This window comes from Elaeis guineensis, chromosome 15 (genome assembly GCF_000442705.2).
Source record: "Elaeis guineensis isolate ETL-2024a chromosome 15, EG11, whole genome shotgun sequence".
NCBI classification, from domain to species: domain Eukaryota; kingdom Viridiplantae; phylum Streptophyta; class Magnoliopsida; order Arecales; family Arecaceae; genus Elaeis; species Elaeis guineensis.
Genome location: NC_026007.2, coordinates 72,730,595 through 72,750,433, shown reverse-complemented (window position 1 = coordinate 72,750,433; position 19,839 = coordinate 72,730,595). Strand labels below are relative to the sequence as shown.

Sequence of the window (19,839 nt, the reverse complement as noted above, 5' to 3'; positions counted from 1 at the left end):
ATTCATGGAACCAAAGGACGTGTGACAATTCAGTGGAAATTTTAGGTTTATCAGGAAATTCCAGAAAAAGTAAATGTGTTAATTTTCTGTATTTTATTTTATTTTTTTTTGGTAATATCAGCCAGTTTACTAGCTTTCCATGTAAATGTATTTTGATTTTGAGCATTAACAGTAACTTCCAATTTATGTTTTGCTAATCTATAGAACACATGGAGATATTGTTATGAAAACTAAAGTCACCTTCGCTTCTTATAGACGTGATTTTCCTTGATGCTTGTTATTTTTGATGAATTTTAGTTGCTTTATTATGTAAGTGAAACATCATAACAAAATGTAATTGATTAATAATGATTTAATCCGGTAACTTGAATGTTAGTGAGTTTCATATTACTTTTCCTTATGTTTTTCCTTTGCTTGTGTAATAACAAATTTATGAGTATACTACTTTTCTTTCTAGGCATTAATGTAAGCCACTGAAGAATGAATTGTATAGATAGCTTTTGGTGTGCTGTAGTTTCTTATAATTTTTTTGTGGTTGTTTCTTGCTTTTTGTTCTTTTATTACTACAGCAGTCTGTGTTTGGCACAATCTTCAGGTTTTTCTCATTTAATAATTATATCGGAAATTACAATATCTTCAATGGCTTTTCATAACGATATATCATGATTTCCAGGTACCATGCTCAGATACTATTTGATCGTCTGTCCCATCTAGATCCCGTTCAGCATATCCAAATTTGCGAGGGCCTATTTAGGTTGGTCTAATTTTCTTATCTTCACTCTTTGGACTGGATGTTCAAACATTCTAGCTTATGTGCATTTTTCCTGAGCAGTGAACTAGTACAATTGTCATTATTTATCTGTTGATTTGAGCCTTATATACTTGAAATGAGAAAAAGATGTTGCTTCTTAAATACTTGAGTCTATGCGCTTGTTCAATAAATGTGACTGTTAATCTTTATTGCTGCATTGATTACAAAACTTGTTTCTTTGTTGATTCATGCAAGTTGGCCCATGTGCTGGAAGACTGATTTTGTTGATGTTCCTGAAGGACTTAAGGAAACTTTATCATTGTAGACATTGTAAATTTGAGAATTCAAGCTATAATTGGTCATGAATTTTAGGAAGCCCATGTTGACTTGTATTTACCATACTCACATGTTTCAATCTTATAGTTCATGTGAAGTCAGGAACTAGGAAGCATGGATACGGCAAAATGGCTGCCATACCCCTGTCGGATATGTTTTTCGATATGAAAGCGCCGGGGACATGGTGCGATACATACCCACTGCATGTCCAGTTGTTTTTCCTCTCTTTCTGGTTTTTCCAGCGTTGGATATGGCTGGGTACGGTTGGGATACGGCTGGGAAACGGTTGGGTACTGAAACATTGGTGTTGTTATGTTAATCTTTTAGGATTTTTGTTTGTATTGACTATGCATTAATGGTGCTTACTTTTCAAACATAGATGCTTTTGAGTTATGATTTGTGTTTATACGTTAAATTTATCTTGAGTATTTAACTTCTATATTAATATTATATAAATTTTATTTTTTTTAATATACCGTATCCAGTCGTATCGTATCCTATATTTTTAAAAATTTATCGTACTGTACCTGTATCCCGTATCGTACCGTACCTGTGTCCCATATCGTATCTGTGCTTTTTAGATAAGAAATATCAGCTTTTCAGATAGGATGCATATTAATAATTATTTATTGGTAATGATATTTGGAAAAAATGCCATGTTAAATGGTACCTCTTTCTTTGCTCATAGGGTCATTGAGAAGACTATGTCTGCAGCCTATGCTATTGTCTATCAAACACATCTTCAAAGTCGTGCTGGTTCCAATGTTGTGGAATCGACAGCTGGATCTTCTATCCAGAATTCTTCTATTGATCTCCCTCGTGAATTTTTTCAGATGCTTGCTGCTGCAGGACCATATCTTCATCGTGATGCTGTACTGCTTCAGAAGGTGTCATAAGTTCCTTTTGACAACTCTGTATTCTTTGTATGTTGGAAACGGTTCTGCAACATGATTAACTTGCCTCATTTATCCTGAAAAGGCTTCCTTGCATTTGTCAATGATATTGATAAGCCACTTTCTGGACTGGCCATGTCTGTAGAATGCACTTTGATTTTACAAGTTTCTAACCTGTAACATGTACTTAAATGTTCACCGTATATGTTAGGCTAATATTTTGGAAGATGCTTGTAATTGTTGTTCTAAACATTTGATTGGTGTGGTTTTGCTGCCATGATTTCTCCAAGTGACAGTTAAATATACAGGTGTGCAGAGTGTTGAGAGCATACTACCTCTGTGCTGAAGAATTAGCTGGCCTTCGAGCTAAAGAAGCTAAGCTTAGGGTTGAAGAAGCACTTGGAAAATGTGTGCTTCCTTCATTGCAATTAATACCTGCAAATCCTGCAGTTGGGCAAGTGATATGGGAACTCCTTTCTCTGCTCCCCTATGAGGTTTGTTGCATCAGCTCTCTTTTTTCTTTGTGCTTAAGGTTCATTTAACATGGGATTCAGGCTGTTGGATAATTTCATATAGGATCGATATCGCCTGTATGGTGAATGGGAAAAGGATGATGAAAGAATCCCAATGGTTCTGGCTGCAAGGCAGATTGCAAAGGTTCCTTTATCATTCCTTCTGTAATATTATATATATGTCACGTGTTTTTGCTTAGACGCTTGGATTCTTATATTCAGTTGGACACTAGAAGAATACTGAAAAGGCTTGCAAAGGAAAATTTGAAGCAGCTGGGTCGCATGGTGGCCAAACTTGCTCATTCTAATCCGATGACTGTGCTTCGCACAATTGTTCACCAGGTTTTTGTAGTTTCCAAAGCATAATGATATTCACAAAATTGGCTTTTTCTACTATTACTTGTGGGACTTGAATGGATTTGATGCCTACCATTGATCTGCAGATTGAGGCATACAGGGATATGATAACACCAGTTGTAGATGCCTTCAAGTACTTGAGACAGGTGAGTTTTTCTTCCATACTCGTTCTAATGTCTTGTTAAAGTTATTTATAATACTCAATGCAATTTATGCTAGTTCTCTTGGGGAGAGAGAACTTCAAACTTACTGTGTATGGATGTGATACCTTAGAGAAATAGGAGACAATTTGTAACCGGCAATTTGCTATCAATATCTGCTCATGATTTATGAGTTTTCTCTTCTCTTCTTTTCTTTTTTTTTTTTTTTGCAAAACCCTGATTTACAAGTTTATCGATCTATTCGGTTCACATTTTTTCTCTGACTTTTTGCTTTTATCTGATGTATCTACTGCAATTATAAACAATTTAGTTATGCCAGATTGCCAATTATCTATGATGCTTCAGGAGCAAACATCTTTATAATATTCGATTTGTGTATTATATCTCTACATTCTTGTTGGCATGTGTTGTTGAGTATTATTGTTCAAGAAAAGTATGCAATTTAATTGTTATTTAGGAATATTATTTCAAAAAATATATGCAATTTTATAGTTATAGTGTGCCACAACAACTACAATGATGCTTGGGTATGGAGAAAATAGCACCCTTGTGGAAGGAGCTAGTTTGGAACCCTCTATATGCCTATCATGATGGTTGGGTGAAAGTTGTTGAAGAATTAAAAAGTTCCTAAATTTTCAACTGCAATGAAATGATGTTTTTTAGTAGTTAGAATTAAGGTTTTACCTCTTGGTGGGATTGGGGGCATCCCGATCGTCTTATCCTGTTCCTATGAGAAAACGGAATTGGGATAGGTCTTGGACTTCGAAATCCATCCATGCAGAGAGAGAAGAAGAAAAAGGAAAGAAAGAAAGAAAGAAAAGATGAAGAAAAGGAAACAGAGAAAGGAAAGAAGAAGAAAAACGAAAAAAAGAAAGGAAGGGAGAAGAAAAGGAAAGAAAAGGAAAGAAAAAAAAGGAAGGTAGACAAAAAGAAAGAAAGGAAGGAAAAAAGAAAAAAAAAGGAAAGAAGAAGGGGAGAACGATGGAGGATATCCATTGGGATGCATGGTCGGGCTCCTGTCAAAATGGGATGGGACATCGGGGTGTCCCGTTCTATAGAGAAACCAAGACATCTTTGTCCCATGGGATTTAAAATCTTGATTAGAATCAAGTTGGTGAGTCTAAATGCTTTAGATTTTTGAGACATTTGGGTTCATCAGTCCTAGTGTTGTTTTATTCTTATTAAATAGGACTATCCTCTGTGCATTGATTTATAAAATCTTGTAAAGAAATCTATACTGAAAGCATGGAATTAGGGAAAGGTTTTTAATGCTTATGGTTGTTGGACTATTACCATTTATATTTTTGGGCTGGGTTAGTTGGGGGTGATTTTCTTCAAGTAGATGCTATGGTGACGGTTGTTGGATAAATGGTCACTGGTCACATGGCTTCTTTGTTGGCATTTGCAGGATCTTTGGTTAGCATTTATTTAGAATTGCCCTAAACAAATATTTGCTTGGAGTTCATGAGGGAGGAGATGAGCACAAATAAGGGCATGTCTTTTTTGCATTCTAGGTCAGGATTGTATTGGCTTCTTTTTTGTGCTTGTTTTATTGAGAGCTTAACATCTTATCCAAGGATTTATGGTGCACTTTCTGATTGTTAGTGTTATCACAGAAATGAACTATGTGGATCTTTCGACAAGTGTGACTTTGGCCTCAAATTTTATTTTCTTAGATCAGTGATCGTGCTAGTTGGGATCCTTAATTTTCCGGAGAGTCAAAAATCCATTTTAATGGTGGCTCAGTTCAGTCGTTGCTTTCTCTATCTCGAGGATGCAAGTTCTAGGATGAATATGTGGTGTGTTTTGGGGGGTTTTGTGTTTTGGAGGGGCATGCGGGGGGTTGGTTTGGAGGCTGGGGCAGCATTGTGGGATTACAAGCAACCTGCATGCCATGCATGGGATTGACTGCAGTCGCAATTGCGGGTCGTGCGATGTGCCTTTTTGGTGCTAGTTATTGCAAAAGTCATGGTCTTATGCTATAAAGTGAAAGGCTAACCCTAGCTGCTGTTGAAGGCTCATGAAGTTTGCTTACATCCATTCAGAGATCAAATTTTGTCCCAACTATTTTGGGTTGGCTTTGTGAACCCTCATTCATCAAGCATTCCTACATTGGACTGTTTCTGATGTTATTTCATGCTTTTCCCTATGTTTTAGAAGGGGAATAATATGGTCAAGAAAACTATAAATCAGAGAACAAGAAGAGAGAAACCATCGAAGAGGTTGGTGAGTAAGGGGGAAAGAATAAGCAAAACTAAAGAAATAGGGGCATCTGACAATACAAATAGAACACACAGAATTCTTGGTTTATATTAGCATGTCCTTTATCCCTTTTCTGGCTGGGCTCAACCTACCATGTAAAACTTGACTAAATGTTCATCAATGTTTAGCAGATTTTTGTTCTCAATCCCTATTTTTCTTTTACTTCTCCCTGTTTTCACCAAAACAAGTCATCAAATAGTTTGTCTTGGTTTGTCGTTTTATCCTATGCCACAGGATGGCAGGGATCTTGGAGATAATTTTTTTCATGGAATCCAAATTTCAAAAAGGACATGTGATGACCATTCATGATCTGTTGTTGCACAATATACATTTTTCTTTTATTGAACACATTGATTGTTGTACTTAGCCCAATTGGTGGTTGAATTTTCAGATATAAGTTTGTGAACCATTGATGCAATCAAGGTATGCTGACCTGGTACGGTCGGCCGTTTCGACCGGCCGACGGTACGGTTTGGTATGGTTTCATACCGTACCAAATCGACGATCCGAATTGGAAGAAAAAAAGAGAGAAATAGAGAGAGAAAGAGGAAGAAAAAAAAAGAGGGCAAGGAGCCGGCGGGGCCGCCGGACGGCCTTCGACTGGCCGCCGTGGCCGTCGGAGGGCGCAGTCCACGCGCGCAGCGCCACATGCGTGAAACAGGGGCATCGCCCCAGTTTCGCAAATTTTTTAAAAAAACATGGTTTTAAGTGAAGTCGGCAAACGATTTGCCGGCTTCACGATTTTTATTTTTTTTAAAAAAATTCTTAAGTTGGCAACCCAGTTGCCAACTTCATAAGTTTAAAATAAAAAAAAGAAAAAATCGAAACAGACGTCGTCTGTTTCGAAAAAGAAGGGGGCGGAGCCCCTCCTGCTCCGCCCGCTCGACCGCCCTCAGGCCGTCGGCGTCGGCTCGCCGGCCACCGGGAGCCTCGGGGGCTCCGCCCCTCGACGGCTTGAGCCCCGGGGCTCCGCCCACACGACGGCCTGAGCAGGGCTCCGTCCGCTCGACCATCCTCAGGCTGTCGGCGTCGGCTCGTCGGCCACCGGGAGCCTCGCAACGAGGCACCGTCCGTCCGGTAGGTTCTCCCCCCCTCTTTCGAGCGCTTTCTCTCTCTTTTTTGCTCTCTTGAAAGCCTTATCGGGCGATACGGGGCTCGGAAGCCCTTCGACGGCTGCAGCCGGCCACCACCGGCCTCCGGCGGCTCCCACCTTCCTCCCCTCTTCTCTTTCTTTCTCACTTTCCGTTCTTTTTTCTTCGGTACCGCTGGTGTACCGATTTTACCGGCCGAATCATGCCGGTTCCCCGTCGGTCCGGTACGAGATGGGGTGTACCGGCCGGTTTGGCACGGTATGGCAAACCTTGGATGCAATAATCTTAAGGTTGAATACAAGAAATTCTAATGTTGGTCTCATGATCACATTCTAAAGACTTAGCTACAATATTGGAATATGGTGAACATCAAGATCGTGGGACAAGATAAATGAAGAGCACTAGATGAAAGTTTAATTGTAAATTTTCCAATTGAGAAGTGTCATTTCTTGTTTAGTTTCATTTTCTTTGATTCTTATGGGACTGTTCGGTGCCAAGCAAGAGGCTACTTGTGGATGCATCAAGTTCTTCTTCTTCTTCTCCTCTTTATTTTCAGATTTCTTAAGGCTATTGAGGTTGGTTTTAGCATATATAGGTTTTTCTCTGGCATGTTCCTGCTCTGCCGACTGCTTTGATAAACAATCCACCACTTCCCCGTAGGATGTCATTACTTCTCTCAGTTTCTGATCTCCAAGTTTCTAAGATTCTGCATGGTTAAGGTTGCATGGTACAAGGGTTTCTTCTGTTATGGGAGGGCAGAAACGTAGCAAGTTTGGTATGATAAAGTACACTTTCAAATGGTTCTTGAACCGTATAGAGTGATTATATGTTCTAGTGTTCCAATTGTTCTATGATGTTTTGTTTTGCCTTTACATACTGAGATTTATTAGTACTGTATTTACGCTTGCATCTACAACTTGTTTTAGTAAAATTTTTGTTGGAAGTAATTCATTCTGTTGTTATTTGTAATGTTTGAAATGTTTTTAATATGATTGTTTGCTATTTTCAGGAAATCTTTTCTTTCTCTAAATTTTACAAGTTTGACTTCTTGTCCATAGTATTTCTAAGATGTTTGTTTGCGTTACAGCTGGAATATGATGTGTTAGAATATGTTGTAATCGAACGTCTAACACAAGGAGGACGTGAGAAGCTTAAAGATGATGGCCTGAATTTGTCAGATTGGCTTCAGTCTCTTGCATCCTTTTGGGGCCATCTGTATGTATATGCGACTTCAAAGTTTGTAACCATGTTTGTATGTTTTATTCAGTATTTCTTCATTGAATGATGTCTTATTCACTCAAATTATCTGATACATATGATTTTGATAGTCGAATCTTTTCTTTTCTCAATTAAATTAACCACTTGGATGCAGTTATGAACCATACATGTAGTTATCGTATGCTCAGATTTTTCTTAAACTGCTGTTAGCAATATGTGGAACTGTAGAGCAATCCTAAATTTTGAAATTTGAATATTACTAAAAATTGATTTCTGTTTGTTCCTTTTTACTGGGAATCATGATGATTTTGAGTAGTGGTCGATTCTTGTGAAATAAACATGAAAAATACCTTTGGGATTTTATGGGTACTTGATGGTCATTGCTTTTTGCAGGTGTAAGAGGTACCCTTCAATGGAGTTGAGAGGCCTTTTTCAGTATCTTGTTAATCAATTGAAGAAGGGCTCAGGAATTGAGCTTGTTCTGTTGCAGGTATGTTGTATATTCTTAAGGTTTCAGTATTTCCTCCTCTTTCCCAAATTATGTATTGGAAACTTACGAAGTCTAAGCTGTTGAGTGATGCAGGAGCTTATTCAGCAGATGGCCAATGTTCAATACACTGAGAACATGACTGAGGAGCAACTTGATGCTATGGCAGGAGGTGAAACATTGAGATATCAAGCTACTCTATTTGGAATGACTATAAACAATAAGGTATAATTAGGGGAACCCTCTATTTGACCGTCAAATGATGATTATGACCTTTAAGATCCAAAATCACAATGTGAAATATAGCTATTTCCTATGTAACTTTTTAGCAATTGTTCTCCTTTCTGAATTTTGATAACTGTGATCTGGTGTCTATCTCTGATAAGCACACGTGTCTAGAATCCTTGTTTTTTGTATTTGTTTTGACAAGCTTAATCTGCAATAAATATTTTTTCCCTCAGCTAAATTTGTAGTGATTATTTCTTTAAATAACGAGTTAGAATTTGTTGAATTATAATTGTCACATGCAGAGAGTTTCAACAAGAACTGAATGTATGTTGCAATTTCTTTTCGTGGTATCAAATGAGGAGGATTTATCACAATATCGTATCTGGGACATGAAGTTGTCCTGAGGGTTGGCCTCTTTGTCCTTGTTGAAATTTAAAATGATGCTACTATCAAAGTGATGTTGGTAGTGCGACTGGTCAGCCCAGTATTAATTTCATTCGGCTGATCAGTTTTTTTGTCAGGGAACTCGAATATAATCATGGTTAGTGATTGATTCGTAGTAATTTGACATTTGAAACCTTGATTGTAAATTTGTAATATATATGCTGTTTTAGCTCCATGACTCATTTTCTATATTTTAATATTGAAGAGAATGATGATTGTTGTTCTACTTTGTAATTGCTGAACAGTGATGGCATTAACACAGACATGTTATCTCCATTTGAATTTTACTTGGTGATGGATCGAGTAACCTATTATTCTACTTATTTGCGCAATAGATCTTGTAAGTATGACTTATTCGTTTACCTTTGCAGGCATTGACTAAATCTACCAACAGACTTAGGGACTCCTTACTTCCGAAGGAAGAGCCTAAGCTGGCTATTCCTCTTTTGTTACTAATAGCTCAACATCGCTCCATGTAAGATGTCGAAGTGCATTGCTTGTCAACAAAGTTTGGATATAATTGCTGCTTTCCTCTTAGATTGGGTCGTGTGATCTCCTTCTCTCTCTCTTCCCCCTCCTCTCTCTCCCCCCACCATGTGTATGTGTGTTTTGATTTTGCTTTTCGGGTTGAAAATTAGGAGGCTGTTGCTGTTATCGGCTTATCGCAGTAGTTGATGGAATGAGTTAAATGTAATTATGTGATGCTGGCAGGGTTATCATAAATGCGGATGCATTATACATCAAAATGGTTAGCGAGCAGTTTGACAGGTGCCATGGCATGCTTCTTCAATATGTTGAGTTTCTGTTGAGTGCCATAACTCCATCTATGATCTATGCTCAGCTGATTCCTCCTCTAGATGATCTTGTTCACAAGTACCATCTTGATCCAGAGGTAATATGTTAAGTGTATCTAATCTGTTTTCCACTTGTTCAACTCTTTAATTTTTAAAGGATTGCACATTTAAATTTTTAATGGTTTAAAAACTATTTTCATAAGCAACTTTGACTGGCTTGTGTTTTCCAATTTGTGAAGCAAACTCAACCGGATGTTACAGAATATGGATGGAATAGTTTTGTCCTTTTCATAATATTATGCATCTGCCTTCTGCACCTAAAACTTTAATGAAATCTTACTGTAATGCAGGTAGCATTTCTGGTATATCGCCCTGTGATGAGGCTCTTCAAAAGTATAAGTGGAGCTGAAATATGCTGGCCTCTTGACATAACTGAAGAGCCCAATGTTTCAAGCACAAATGAAGAAGCAGAGCCTTCATATATATCCTGTGATGTTGTTTTGGATCTTGGATCACCCTGGAGGCCTGTCAAGTAAGCTTTACTGTGTTGCAAATTTAATATCTTTATTTTCTTACTTCGTTTTTCATTAAATTGTGTATCACATATATTGCATCTATTCCTGTTACAGAGAATAGCCACAGGTCAATTTCTTCTCTTCATGATTTTTCTTTTGTGTTTCTCTTGTTGTCAGTGACTGGCTACAGTCTGCTTGACATTTGCTCTTATTTGTTTAAAATAATCAGATTGGTATGTATCTTCATCTGTATTTTCTTCTTTTACAGTTGGTCAGACCTTCTTGACACAGTCCGGTCAATGCTGCCTCAGAAAGCTTGGAATAGCCTCTCTCCTGATCTTTATGTTACATTTTGGGGGCTTACACTCTACGATCTTTATGTTCCTCGACACCGTTATGAATCAGAGATCACAAAGCAGCATGCTGCTATTAAAGCCTTGGAAGAACTTTCTGACACCTCCAATATGGCTATCACAAAGCGGAAAAAAGACAAGGAAAGGATCCAAGAGCTACTTGACAGATTGAGTTGTGAATTTCAAAAGCATGAACAACATGTTGCATCTGTGCGCCAAAGGCTTAGTCATGAGAAGGACAAATGGCTGAGTTCCTGCCTGGATACTCTAAAGATAAACATGGAGTTTCTTCAACGATGCATCTTCCCACGCTGCATCTTCAGCATGCCAGATGCTGTGTATTGCGCTATGTTTGTGCATACGCTACATTCACTTGGCACACCATTTTTTAACACGGTCAACCATATTGATGTTCTTATATGTAAAACCCTACAGCCGATGATCTGTTGCTGCACCGAATTTGAAGCTGGCAGACTTGGAAGGTTTTTATATGAGACACTAAAGATGGCTTACCATTGGAAGGTATTATAAGAGATATTGATTGTGCCCATCATTTACATTTTATCTGCTGTTTGCTTGCAGATAATATTAGAAATATACTTTAGCAGATATTATATGAGCAGTTAGTTTTAGAGGTTCTGAGGTTTTCTAAATGTTCCTTTTACAGAGTGATGAGTCCATATATGAACATGAATGTGGAAACATGCCAGGGTTTGCTGTCTATTACAGATTCCCAAACAGTCAGCGTGTAACTTATAGCCAATTTATTAGAGTATGCTCTTCTAGCCATGATGACCGTTATATGATTACTTTTGAGAATGCTGCTTATCTAGTTTTCTGTCAGAATATTGTCATTGACAATTTCAACTTTTATTACTCTCTTTTTTCAGTAGCTAGAATCATCACTGCTTATAGATGTTTTTCTTATTTTTTTGTTTGAATAACTTTTTTTTTCCTAAATTCTAGTTTTCGGTATATGATGTGTAGATTGAGAGTGAAGGGATGCACTAATTTTAGCCAAGTGTAACAGACTGCAAAGGCATGATAGGTTTTTTTTTTTTAGTTTGCTTGTCAGTGCAATAGATTTTATTTATGATGATGATATTAGGTGTTAACTTTACAGTTTTTCTGCAAGTTCCCTTTTATTTGGAACATAGCTTCATGATTGCTTTGAACCATTAATTGTCATATTTAATTTGAATGCCCTTTCGTTCTCCTGGTGAACCGCAAATCCTACTGATTGCATGAGATGCTTCTTGTGCATGATATCCATGTAAGAGAGCATCTTTGAATCTAATTGATAAAGGAGCCAAATTATGTTAGCCATATTTGGGATGATGGTTGATTAAACTTTAGTATAGTAGAAAGGGCTTCAAAACTGTTCACCTTGTTAGCTTATGCCTAACTCCCTTCTACAATTGTGACCAGGGTTCGCTGTACCGATACCGGACGGCGTCCCGGTGCCGGATCGGTACGGTACCGGTATCGTACCGTACCGACACATGGTACGTCAAGGCGTATCGGTCTGGTATCGGTACATAATTTTTTTTCAATTTTTAAATTTTTTTTAGGGGTTTTTGAAGTTAATAATTGATAAATACAACCTCAAAATGACATTATATTGCATATTATTGACATATTTGGATTCAAGTTGGAGTTAGGGTGCGGTACAAAGACTTTTGATCCAAAATTTCGAACATATATTTATTTACATTATATTTCAACTATGTTATCTTAAAATTAAAGAAAAAATATATAAAATATGCATTAAAATGTATCTAAATATTTAAATACAAAGCGCAATAACTGATATACGAACCTTAAGATGTATTCTGCATTTAATTTCTTGTCGAGTGTCTGTGACGCTCGTAGATGTCTGGATCATCAACATAGTTTGAATGGACATCAGTCCAACCCTCTAGCCAAGCTGCACCGTACTCTCAAATATTCATCATCCTATAAGGCATCCTCTCTGGATTGTAAGACATCTCAGACCTCTCGCTAAAATTCTGACTCTGAGAAGTATCCTCGGAATGATGGTACGGTTGTGGAAGAGCTCATCCAAAAAATGCTAGTAGCAAAATCTGATCCGTAAGATGCTCCAGACTGCATAGGGTAGTAACCACTAGAAGATGTCTCGGATGCACCATATGTATATGGATCATAAGGTGGCTGTGGATAATAGGATCCATAATGCGAGGATGATCCAAATACACCCATGGACCCTACTCCACGTGCAAGATCGTCCGCAGCTGCATCATGTGCTGGACGACCTCTAGGAGCGTGTCGTCTATATTAAATCGGCTCCCCACGGTCTCTACCGACTCGTCCACCATGATCTCTGTCCTGTGTGACATGCGTAAATTGAGACTCATCGGTGAATCGAATATCACTCTGTGGCTGTCTCATAAATGGTGGTCTCCTGTCCTCTAGTTCCTTCATGATCATTAGATCCATGGCTACTATCAGTATCATCATCACTCTCCCTGGTGTCCGTATCTGAACCAGATAGCTCCTGTACTCTCGAGAGTGGTGCATGTACAACTATATTTTTCTTTCCCTCCTTGTGCCCCTCTGTGATTGAGTTTTCTGTGATTGGGAGGATGGATGCCTTCTTGCTGGCTGTCGGGAGGATCGTCTATACATCTCTTGCTTGAATCTCTAGGAAAATGTATCGGACAGCGAGTCATGTGATGAATGAGTCCCTTGTGTCTTCTCAGGTTGTGGCTGATCAGCTGGAATCCTATGTAAAATATTTTTTTCTACCCATTGTCCTGTATCCACCCTGATCTCCCTCGTCACCATATTGGCTGGTCGTGGAGGGGACCCTAGCTCATCAAGCTCTGGCTCCTGTTGCTGACCTGCAAGCCATCTGATGATCGGATCGTCATCCTCGTCGGCATAATCATCCAGCGTCGGATCGGTGTGCTTCAACTGAACTTTCTCCTGAATATATTTTAGTCTCAACCTCAGATTGTAGTGAACATATACAAGATCGTCGAGGCATTTTTGTATCAGACGATTTCTCTGTTTACTATGGATAAGGACGAAAGTGGACCAATTACGCTCACAGCCACTAGCAGAGACCATCTGAGAAAGAATACGGACAGTTATATATCTCAAATTTTCTGCTGACGTTCCAAAATGAATCCACCATTCAGCTACAAAAGCAAAATTACATATCAAATTTGATGATATTATTAAGCAAAATTACATATCAATCTATATTGCTCATTATTGATATGTAATTTATCTGGATTCATCTGCTTTTTGCTTACGACAGTTGATGGGACTCCAAAACTGTCTCATCCCTCTCTAAACTGTTTCGTCTGAAATAAAATATATTTATTATTTATAAATATATCAGATCGAATTCAGTTGAATAATTACATCTGTTTTAAACTAGCATACCTCTTGCAGACACAATAACGCGATTTTTGGATCGGACACCATCTTATATATGATATTGCGAAGAGCAGCAAGAAACTTGCTGTCCATATCTATCTCCGGAATACTATACTGAAATCTCGGATTCAAGTAATAAGCTGCAGATAAATTTCAAGACTGATTAAGCATATTTTTATTTTCATGCTTCGAAAAAATATTTTAAAACATTCTTGAATCCAAACTTTCCAGTTAGATGCAAATCTCTGTCCATCTGATAGTCCCAACGGCACTCAATGATGTTAATGAATTTTTGAGCATGCTTGGAATCATTCTCATTGATCTGTTTCTTTATCCTCTCCATCATATAATATAGGAAGCCCATCTGAGGGCATCTCTCGCTGTCCACGACGCGAAGCACCTCATATAAAGGTTTGATAACCTTCACTACCTTCTCAGCCCGCTTCCAAAATGATTGATTCGTCATCAAGTTCTCCACATGACTTCCATCAGTGCCGGTCCTCGCATATCTGCTCTCCTGCTATTCGGCACTGACAAACATCTGACATAGGGTTGCTTTCTTCTGAAGAAGACTATCAAGTGCTATGTAGTTGGTGGCAAACCGTGTGATATCCGATCGTAAGATCTCCCTCTCAGTATACGTGCGCATCAATGAAAGAACCCCATATGTGGTTGTAGATTAATCTAGTAATGGTCTGGGCAATCTCCACTACCTGCTGCACCCTGCGAATCTTCTCGATATCCATCAATATAAGATCAATGCAATATGCAGCACATGAGGTCCAGTATATCTGCGGTCGTTGCTCCATCAGCAACTCTCTGGCAGCCTTATATTGTGGTCCGTTATCTGTGATGACTTGCATGACATGCTGCTCACCCACTGAATCAATCATCTCCTCCATCAGACCACGGATATATGTGGCATCGTGCATCTTATCTGAAGCATCAATTGATTTGTGAAAAAATATTTTTACATCACAGTATGTCAAAAATTAATGATGCTCCGCCTAATAGGACCTGTCCAACCATCACACATCACTGTCAGACCATATGTAGGCCATTTATTTTTGTAAGAAGCAATTCATCTCTGCAGATCCTCTTTGTTGCGGTCAAGAAGTTGACCATAGATGTCCTTAAGTCCTGGAGGATCTACACCCTGGCCGGCAGTCTCTATGGCTGAAATAGCAGATCGGTAGTAAGGATTGGCTGCTGCATTTGTTGGAATATGGCTGAAATGAAATCATGATCCAATAGCTCGCTATATATCTTTCTTCTTTTCTTTTTTCAGCATATTGTCAATTCTCTACTGCTTTGAATTTTTGCTGGGCAAAGTATGTGGATCCAAATCCTGAATGCTAGCCCCTACTGGAATATCTCTGGAGGATCTCCTTCTACTGCCAAAAGCTTTCAAAAAATAAGACATGCTGCGTCTACTCCCTCTACCATCAGGCTCTCTGATTGAAGTAGTCCTTAATTCGAATTTTTCCCCATCAGTCGCTGATTCAGATCCTGATTCGTAGCATAATGGTCCGAATTGCTCTCTGTATCGGGCCATCTCTTCCTGTCGGTACTGATCCACCAAGCTCGTCTGAATGACAGCCTCAATCTGTGCCTCATCATCTGAAGCAGAAGCCTCCTCTGACTCTCTAGAGTGATAAGAAGGTGGCTCTGCAGCTCGACGGTCTACTTCGGTCTTTTTCTGCTTTGCTCTTTCCTTCGCTACTTCGAATCAACAAAGTACTTTTTTATCAATTGTCGGACCTCTTGCGGACATTTCCGACACATGGACACATCAGGATAACCACCAGTCAGATGCTGCTTCAACCTAGTCACCCCTCCCTTAAACTTTGTGTTGCACTATTTGCATCTCCAATGATGCCGAGCCGAGAGTATATCGCCATGATCCCAATCGATGTCATGCTCTGGATTTTTCTTCTTACTTATTTCTGTAGGTATAACAAAATACTAATTATTTCGAATTAACGGTAATATAACACTAATTATATATATTTTTTATTTGATAATATTTTTTATTATTTAAATATTTATAAAAAGAATTTCAAAAAATCTTAAGTTAGATTCAAATATTTCAATTATTTTAAATCATTCTAATATTATTCTCAATTTCAAATTAATTTTGATTTTTTTTTTTTAATAATTTTTATATAAATAAATATATACTATAAAATAGTTGATTAATTAAAGTGAATGAATGTCATGCTCTAAATTTTTTTTTTATAAATATGTGCAAGTATAACAAAACATGATAGTTTAATGATAATTAAAATAATTATATATAATTTTAAAATAATTTTAATAATTATTTTAAAATTTATAAATTCAAAATAAATATGTTATATTCTCCAAATAATATTTTTAAATTAACTAAAATATAACACTATTTTTATATATTTTTATTTTATAATTAAATTTTTTAATTTAATAATTAAAAATATTTTTTAAATTTTAAATATTTGAAAAAAAATTTTTGAAATTAGATTTAAGTAGCTTGAATCATTCTAAACATGATTTCAAACTCTGATTTTTTTTCTAAAATTTAATTTTTTATTAATTTTTTAATGAATAAATATATAAAAATATTTAAAATATATATAATAACGAAAATTAATAATTTTCGTGTCATCGTGTAGATCTTTCAAGATCTATCACATATTATTAAATCATACCAAAATCACAAGATTTTGGCCATGATTTTTTCTTATTTTCATTCTTTCTCATTCTTATCCTATTTTTAACAATAAAAATAAAAAAAATAAATATTTACTAAGAAAATAACACATTATCTTTACCTCCGATCAAGATCAGTCTCTCCTCGAACCACTCTTGCAATTTGATGGAGTTTTTTCTTCTTTTTTTTTAATTTTTCGGAGGTCTCAACAAACGCTTCGGGAGTTCTCTGAAATTTGTCAGAGAACCTAACGCCTCTCAGCCATTTAAAACTCCCCGACCTCACGCCCCTCCCCCCTCCCACTTTTTCCACGTGGGGGATGTCGGCACGGTTCGGTTCATGCCGAACCGGTACCGAACCGACCATACCGGCCCGGTTTTGGGCGGTATGGATGCGAACTGGACCGAACCGGGCGGTTCGATGCTGTTCGGGGAGGGATTTTTCGAAAAAAAGGTCCGAACCGGACCGGTAAGGCGCCGGTTCGGCTCGGTACGCCACGTACCGGGCGGTTCGGCCCGGTACGGCGAACCATGATTGTGACCATCCTATTCATAGATCCATCTAGTTGATGTTTGGGGGATATATCATCTTGCACCCAGTGCTTATTTCCTGTGCATCCAAAGATTCTTACTCTGAATGTCATTGTGATTGAGGACTTCAGCTGCCTATATGTGACAGATCTTCATATATGGACTTAAAATCAGACATTGTATATGAGGCCTGAGTAAATTGAGTGTAGTTTAACAACAGTTCATGATGTAAAACAAGTTACCATATGGCATGTTTTGTACCGTGTTGTGAAACGAACATAAACATCTGTAGTTGTTGTTAATATGCATCTTGCTCTTTTTTCTCCAAAAAGCAATATAGTCTTTTGTTTTCAAAATGTTAGTTGCATTCAGCCTAAACTTTCTTTTGTCAAAAATCTGTAAACTGCTTTTAGTATGCCTGTTATCATAAATAATGTATCAGCTGAATTTTGGTTTTGACATTTTAATTTTCATGGATTTTCATGTGTTTTCTAAAGGTACACTGGAAATGGAGTGGAAGAATAACCAGATTGCTTGTGCAGTGCTTGGAATCTACTGAGTACATGGAAATACGAAATGCTCTTATTGTGTTGACAAAAATTTCTAGTGTTTTCCCTGTTACTCGGAAGAGTGGTATTAATCTTGAAAAGCGGGTAAAGGAAATCTACTTTGTTTCAAACTCATTGATGCTGTCAGCTGTTGTAGGTTATATTTTATTGTTTATTTTTCTTTTTGCAGGTAGCTAAAATTAAAGGGGATGAGAGAGAAGATTTGAAAGTTTTGGCTACTGGTGTAGCTGCCGCTTTGGCTGCACGCAAGGTTAGTTTCAAGCTGAAGAAATCATTTTAGCATGTCATGACATGTATAGTATTTTATCCAAGGTTTGAAATATCAATATCGAACCCTGTAATATTTTATCCATCGAGACGTTACAGTATTGATACTAACAGTACCTCCAAAACTAATAGCTTCAAAAAAAATGAAAATTGTCAGTATATATTGGTATGGTACCATCGATACGCAATGGTATGGGCTGGTATAGCTGGTACATACCGATATATAGGGTTTCGGCATTGCGGCACCCATATCAGTGCCAGTTTTGTATCGAAATGGTACTATACTTCGTACCATCCCATTCCAGCAGTTTTTTATCCACGATTTTATATGTACCCTTGATTGCTGCAAGGTTTTAACACCTTTTTTTAATCATCCAATGTTCTCTACCTAAAACCTGCAGGGTTCATGGGTTTCTGAGGAAGAATTTGGTATGGGTCATATTGATCTAAAGCATGCAGCAGCATCAACAAAATCACCTGCTGGTAACCTGGGCAATGCACCAAATGGTTCTGCTCTTGGTATATCTCAGAATGAGATGTCTGGGACAAGGAATGCCACTACGGGGAATCAGGTAGCGGATCCATTGGATATAATTAAAGATCGGATGACACGTGCAAAATCTACAGATGGCAGGTCGGATCGATCAGAAGATGGAGTGCTTTTGAAAGCTGATTCAGCACAACAAAAATCAAGGAGTAGCTCTTCCATGAATGGGCCTGATAGTCAAACACATGCTTCTTTGCTGCCTAAGCCTTCTGGGATCATGAAAAATTTAGATGAACTTCTAAAAGTTTCACCGGAGGAAACATTTACAAAAGTTGCTTCAAAGGGCACTGTGGAATCTGAGGTATCTAAGTATTATGTTCACACTGAAGATAAAAATTTGCTGTGTTTTGACTGCAAAGGTATAGAATTGTCAAGTTGCAGGAATCTGCTTTTAATTGTCTCCTGAAATAGGGAGCTTTATGCTGGGATCAGTGGCTTTAGCCAAAAAACAATTCACTTGTTTTTTTAATATAATTTTAGAGATTTTCTAAAGACATATTTTCATAAGCTTGCTTTAGAGAGAATCAAGATGTGTAGCTTCACATCGTTTATATGGAAAGATTTTCAACTTATACCCTTTTTTATTTCCTCTGTAGTCAGGGTTTGTGACCAAAGGTATGGATTTTAAGTGTGCGTTTTTTGTTTTTGTGGTTGTTTTGGGATTCTTAATGCTTATCTTGCATCGATACTTCTAGTGGTGCTTGATGGGTAAATATGAAGTGGCAAAGCACAATTTGAGCCTTGGAAAACTTTAATTATCATATTTTTTTTAAAGTACTATTGGAGCAAGGATCTGAAGGTCTTACTGTGTTTATAGGATCATGGTGTTGTCGAGATGCATGAAGCATTCTTTTTCCATTGATGCTGACATTCTTTTAGAGGTGGTTGTAAAGTGAAGTTGGAGAAACATGTTGTGGGGATTGGGAAGGTGTTAGCTTGTTCTTTAAGGTGCTCCACTCATTTTCCCATTGTGTTTCAACTCTATGTAGTAAGAGAGAATGAATGTAATTCACATGGGTTGGTGGGTTTTTCCATGTTAAATTTCCTACTTTGCCCCTGCCATTGTTAGTGCCTTGTTGGACGAGGAAATAAGTAGGGCACCATAGCTTCTTTCTTTTTTTTTTTGGTGTGCCTCCATGTATTTAGCATTAAAAAAAGGGCATCCCAGTACATGAGGCTCCTGCCATTGTGATATCTAGGGAGGGTCAGTTGTACGCAGCCTTACCCGTGTGTGTGGGGACTGTTTTCATGTTTTGAATCCATGACATCCATGTCACAATGTAGCTGCCTTAATGATGCACCAAGGTCTGCCCTCTTGCTTCCATGGTTTTTAATTGTGTCTTTCAAAATAGTTAAGAGTTCCATGTTGCACCATGTTCCAAGAGTCAGAGTTTCGCCTCTCCTTTCTATAGGGAGGATAAGAAGGTTTA

At 37.8% G+C, this 19,839-nt stretch overlaps 1 protein-coding gene across 4 annotated transcripts in view; it reads left to right on the top strand.

Moving 5' to 3' along the window:
- LOC105058689 (THO complex subunit 2) overlaps positions 1-19,839 on the top strand; it is a 32,192-nt gene that overhangs the window by 3,416 nt on the left and 8,937 nt on the right. For 2 of the 4 annotated variants that reach the window (XM_073249152.1, XM_073249149.1), the window contains exons 2-18: positions 674-754; positions 1,776-1,974; positions 2,289-2,474; positions 2,557-2,637; positions 2,715-2,834; positions 2,936-2,995; positions 7,451-7,578; positions 7,975-8,071; positions 8,165-8,293; positions 9,112-9,215; positions 9,452-9,632; positions 9,885-10,066; positions 10,318-10,924; positions 11,070-11,174; positions 17,524-17,679; positions 17,765-17,845; positions 18,264-18,710. In XM_073249152.1, the coding sequence (XP_073105253.1) occupies positions 674-754; positions 1,776-1,974; positions 2,289-2,474; positions 2,557-2,637; positions 2,715-2,834; positions 2,936-2,995; positions 7,451-7,578; positions 7,975-8,071; positions 8,165-8,293; positions 9,112-9,215; positions 9,452-9,632; positions 9,885-10,066; positions 10,318-10,924; positions 11,070-11,174; positions 17,524-17,679; positions 17,765-17,845; positions 18,264-18,710 (2,944 nt within the window). Of the gene's footprint in view, positions 1-673; positions 755-1,174; positions 1,272-1,775; positions 1,975-2,288; positions 2,475-2,556; positions 2,638-2,714; positions 2,835-2,935; positions 2,996-7,450; positions 7,579-7,974; positions 8,072-8,164; positions 8,294-9,111; positions 9,216-9,451; positions 9,633-9,884; positions 10,067-10,317; positions 10,925-11,069; positions 11,175-17,523; positions 17,680-17,764; positions 17,846-18,263; positions 18,711-19,839 lie in introns of those variants that run through there. The other 2 variants (XM_073249151.1, XM_073249150.1) reach the window with 2 other exon arrangements.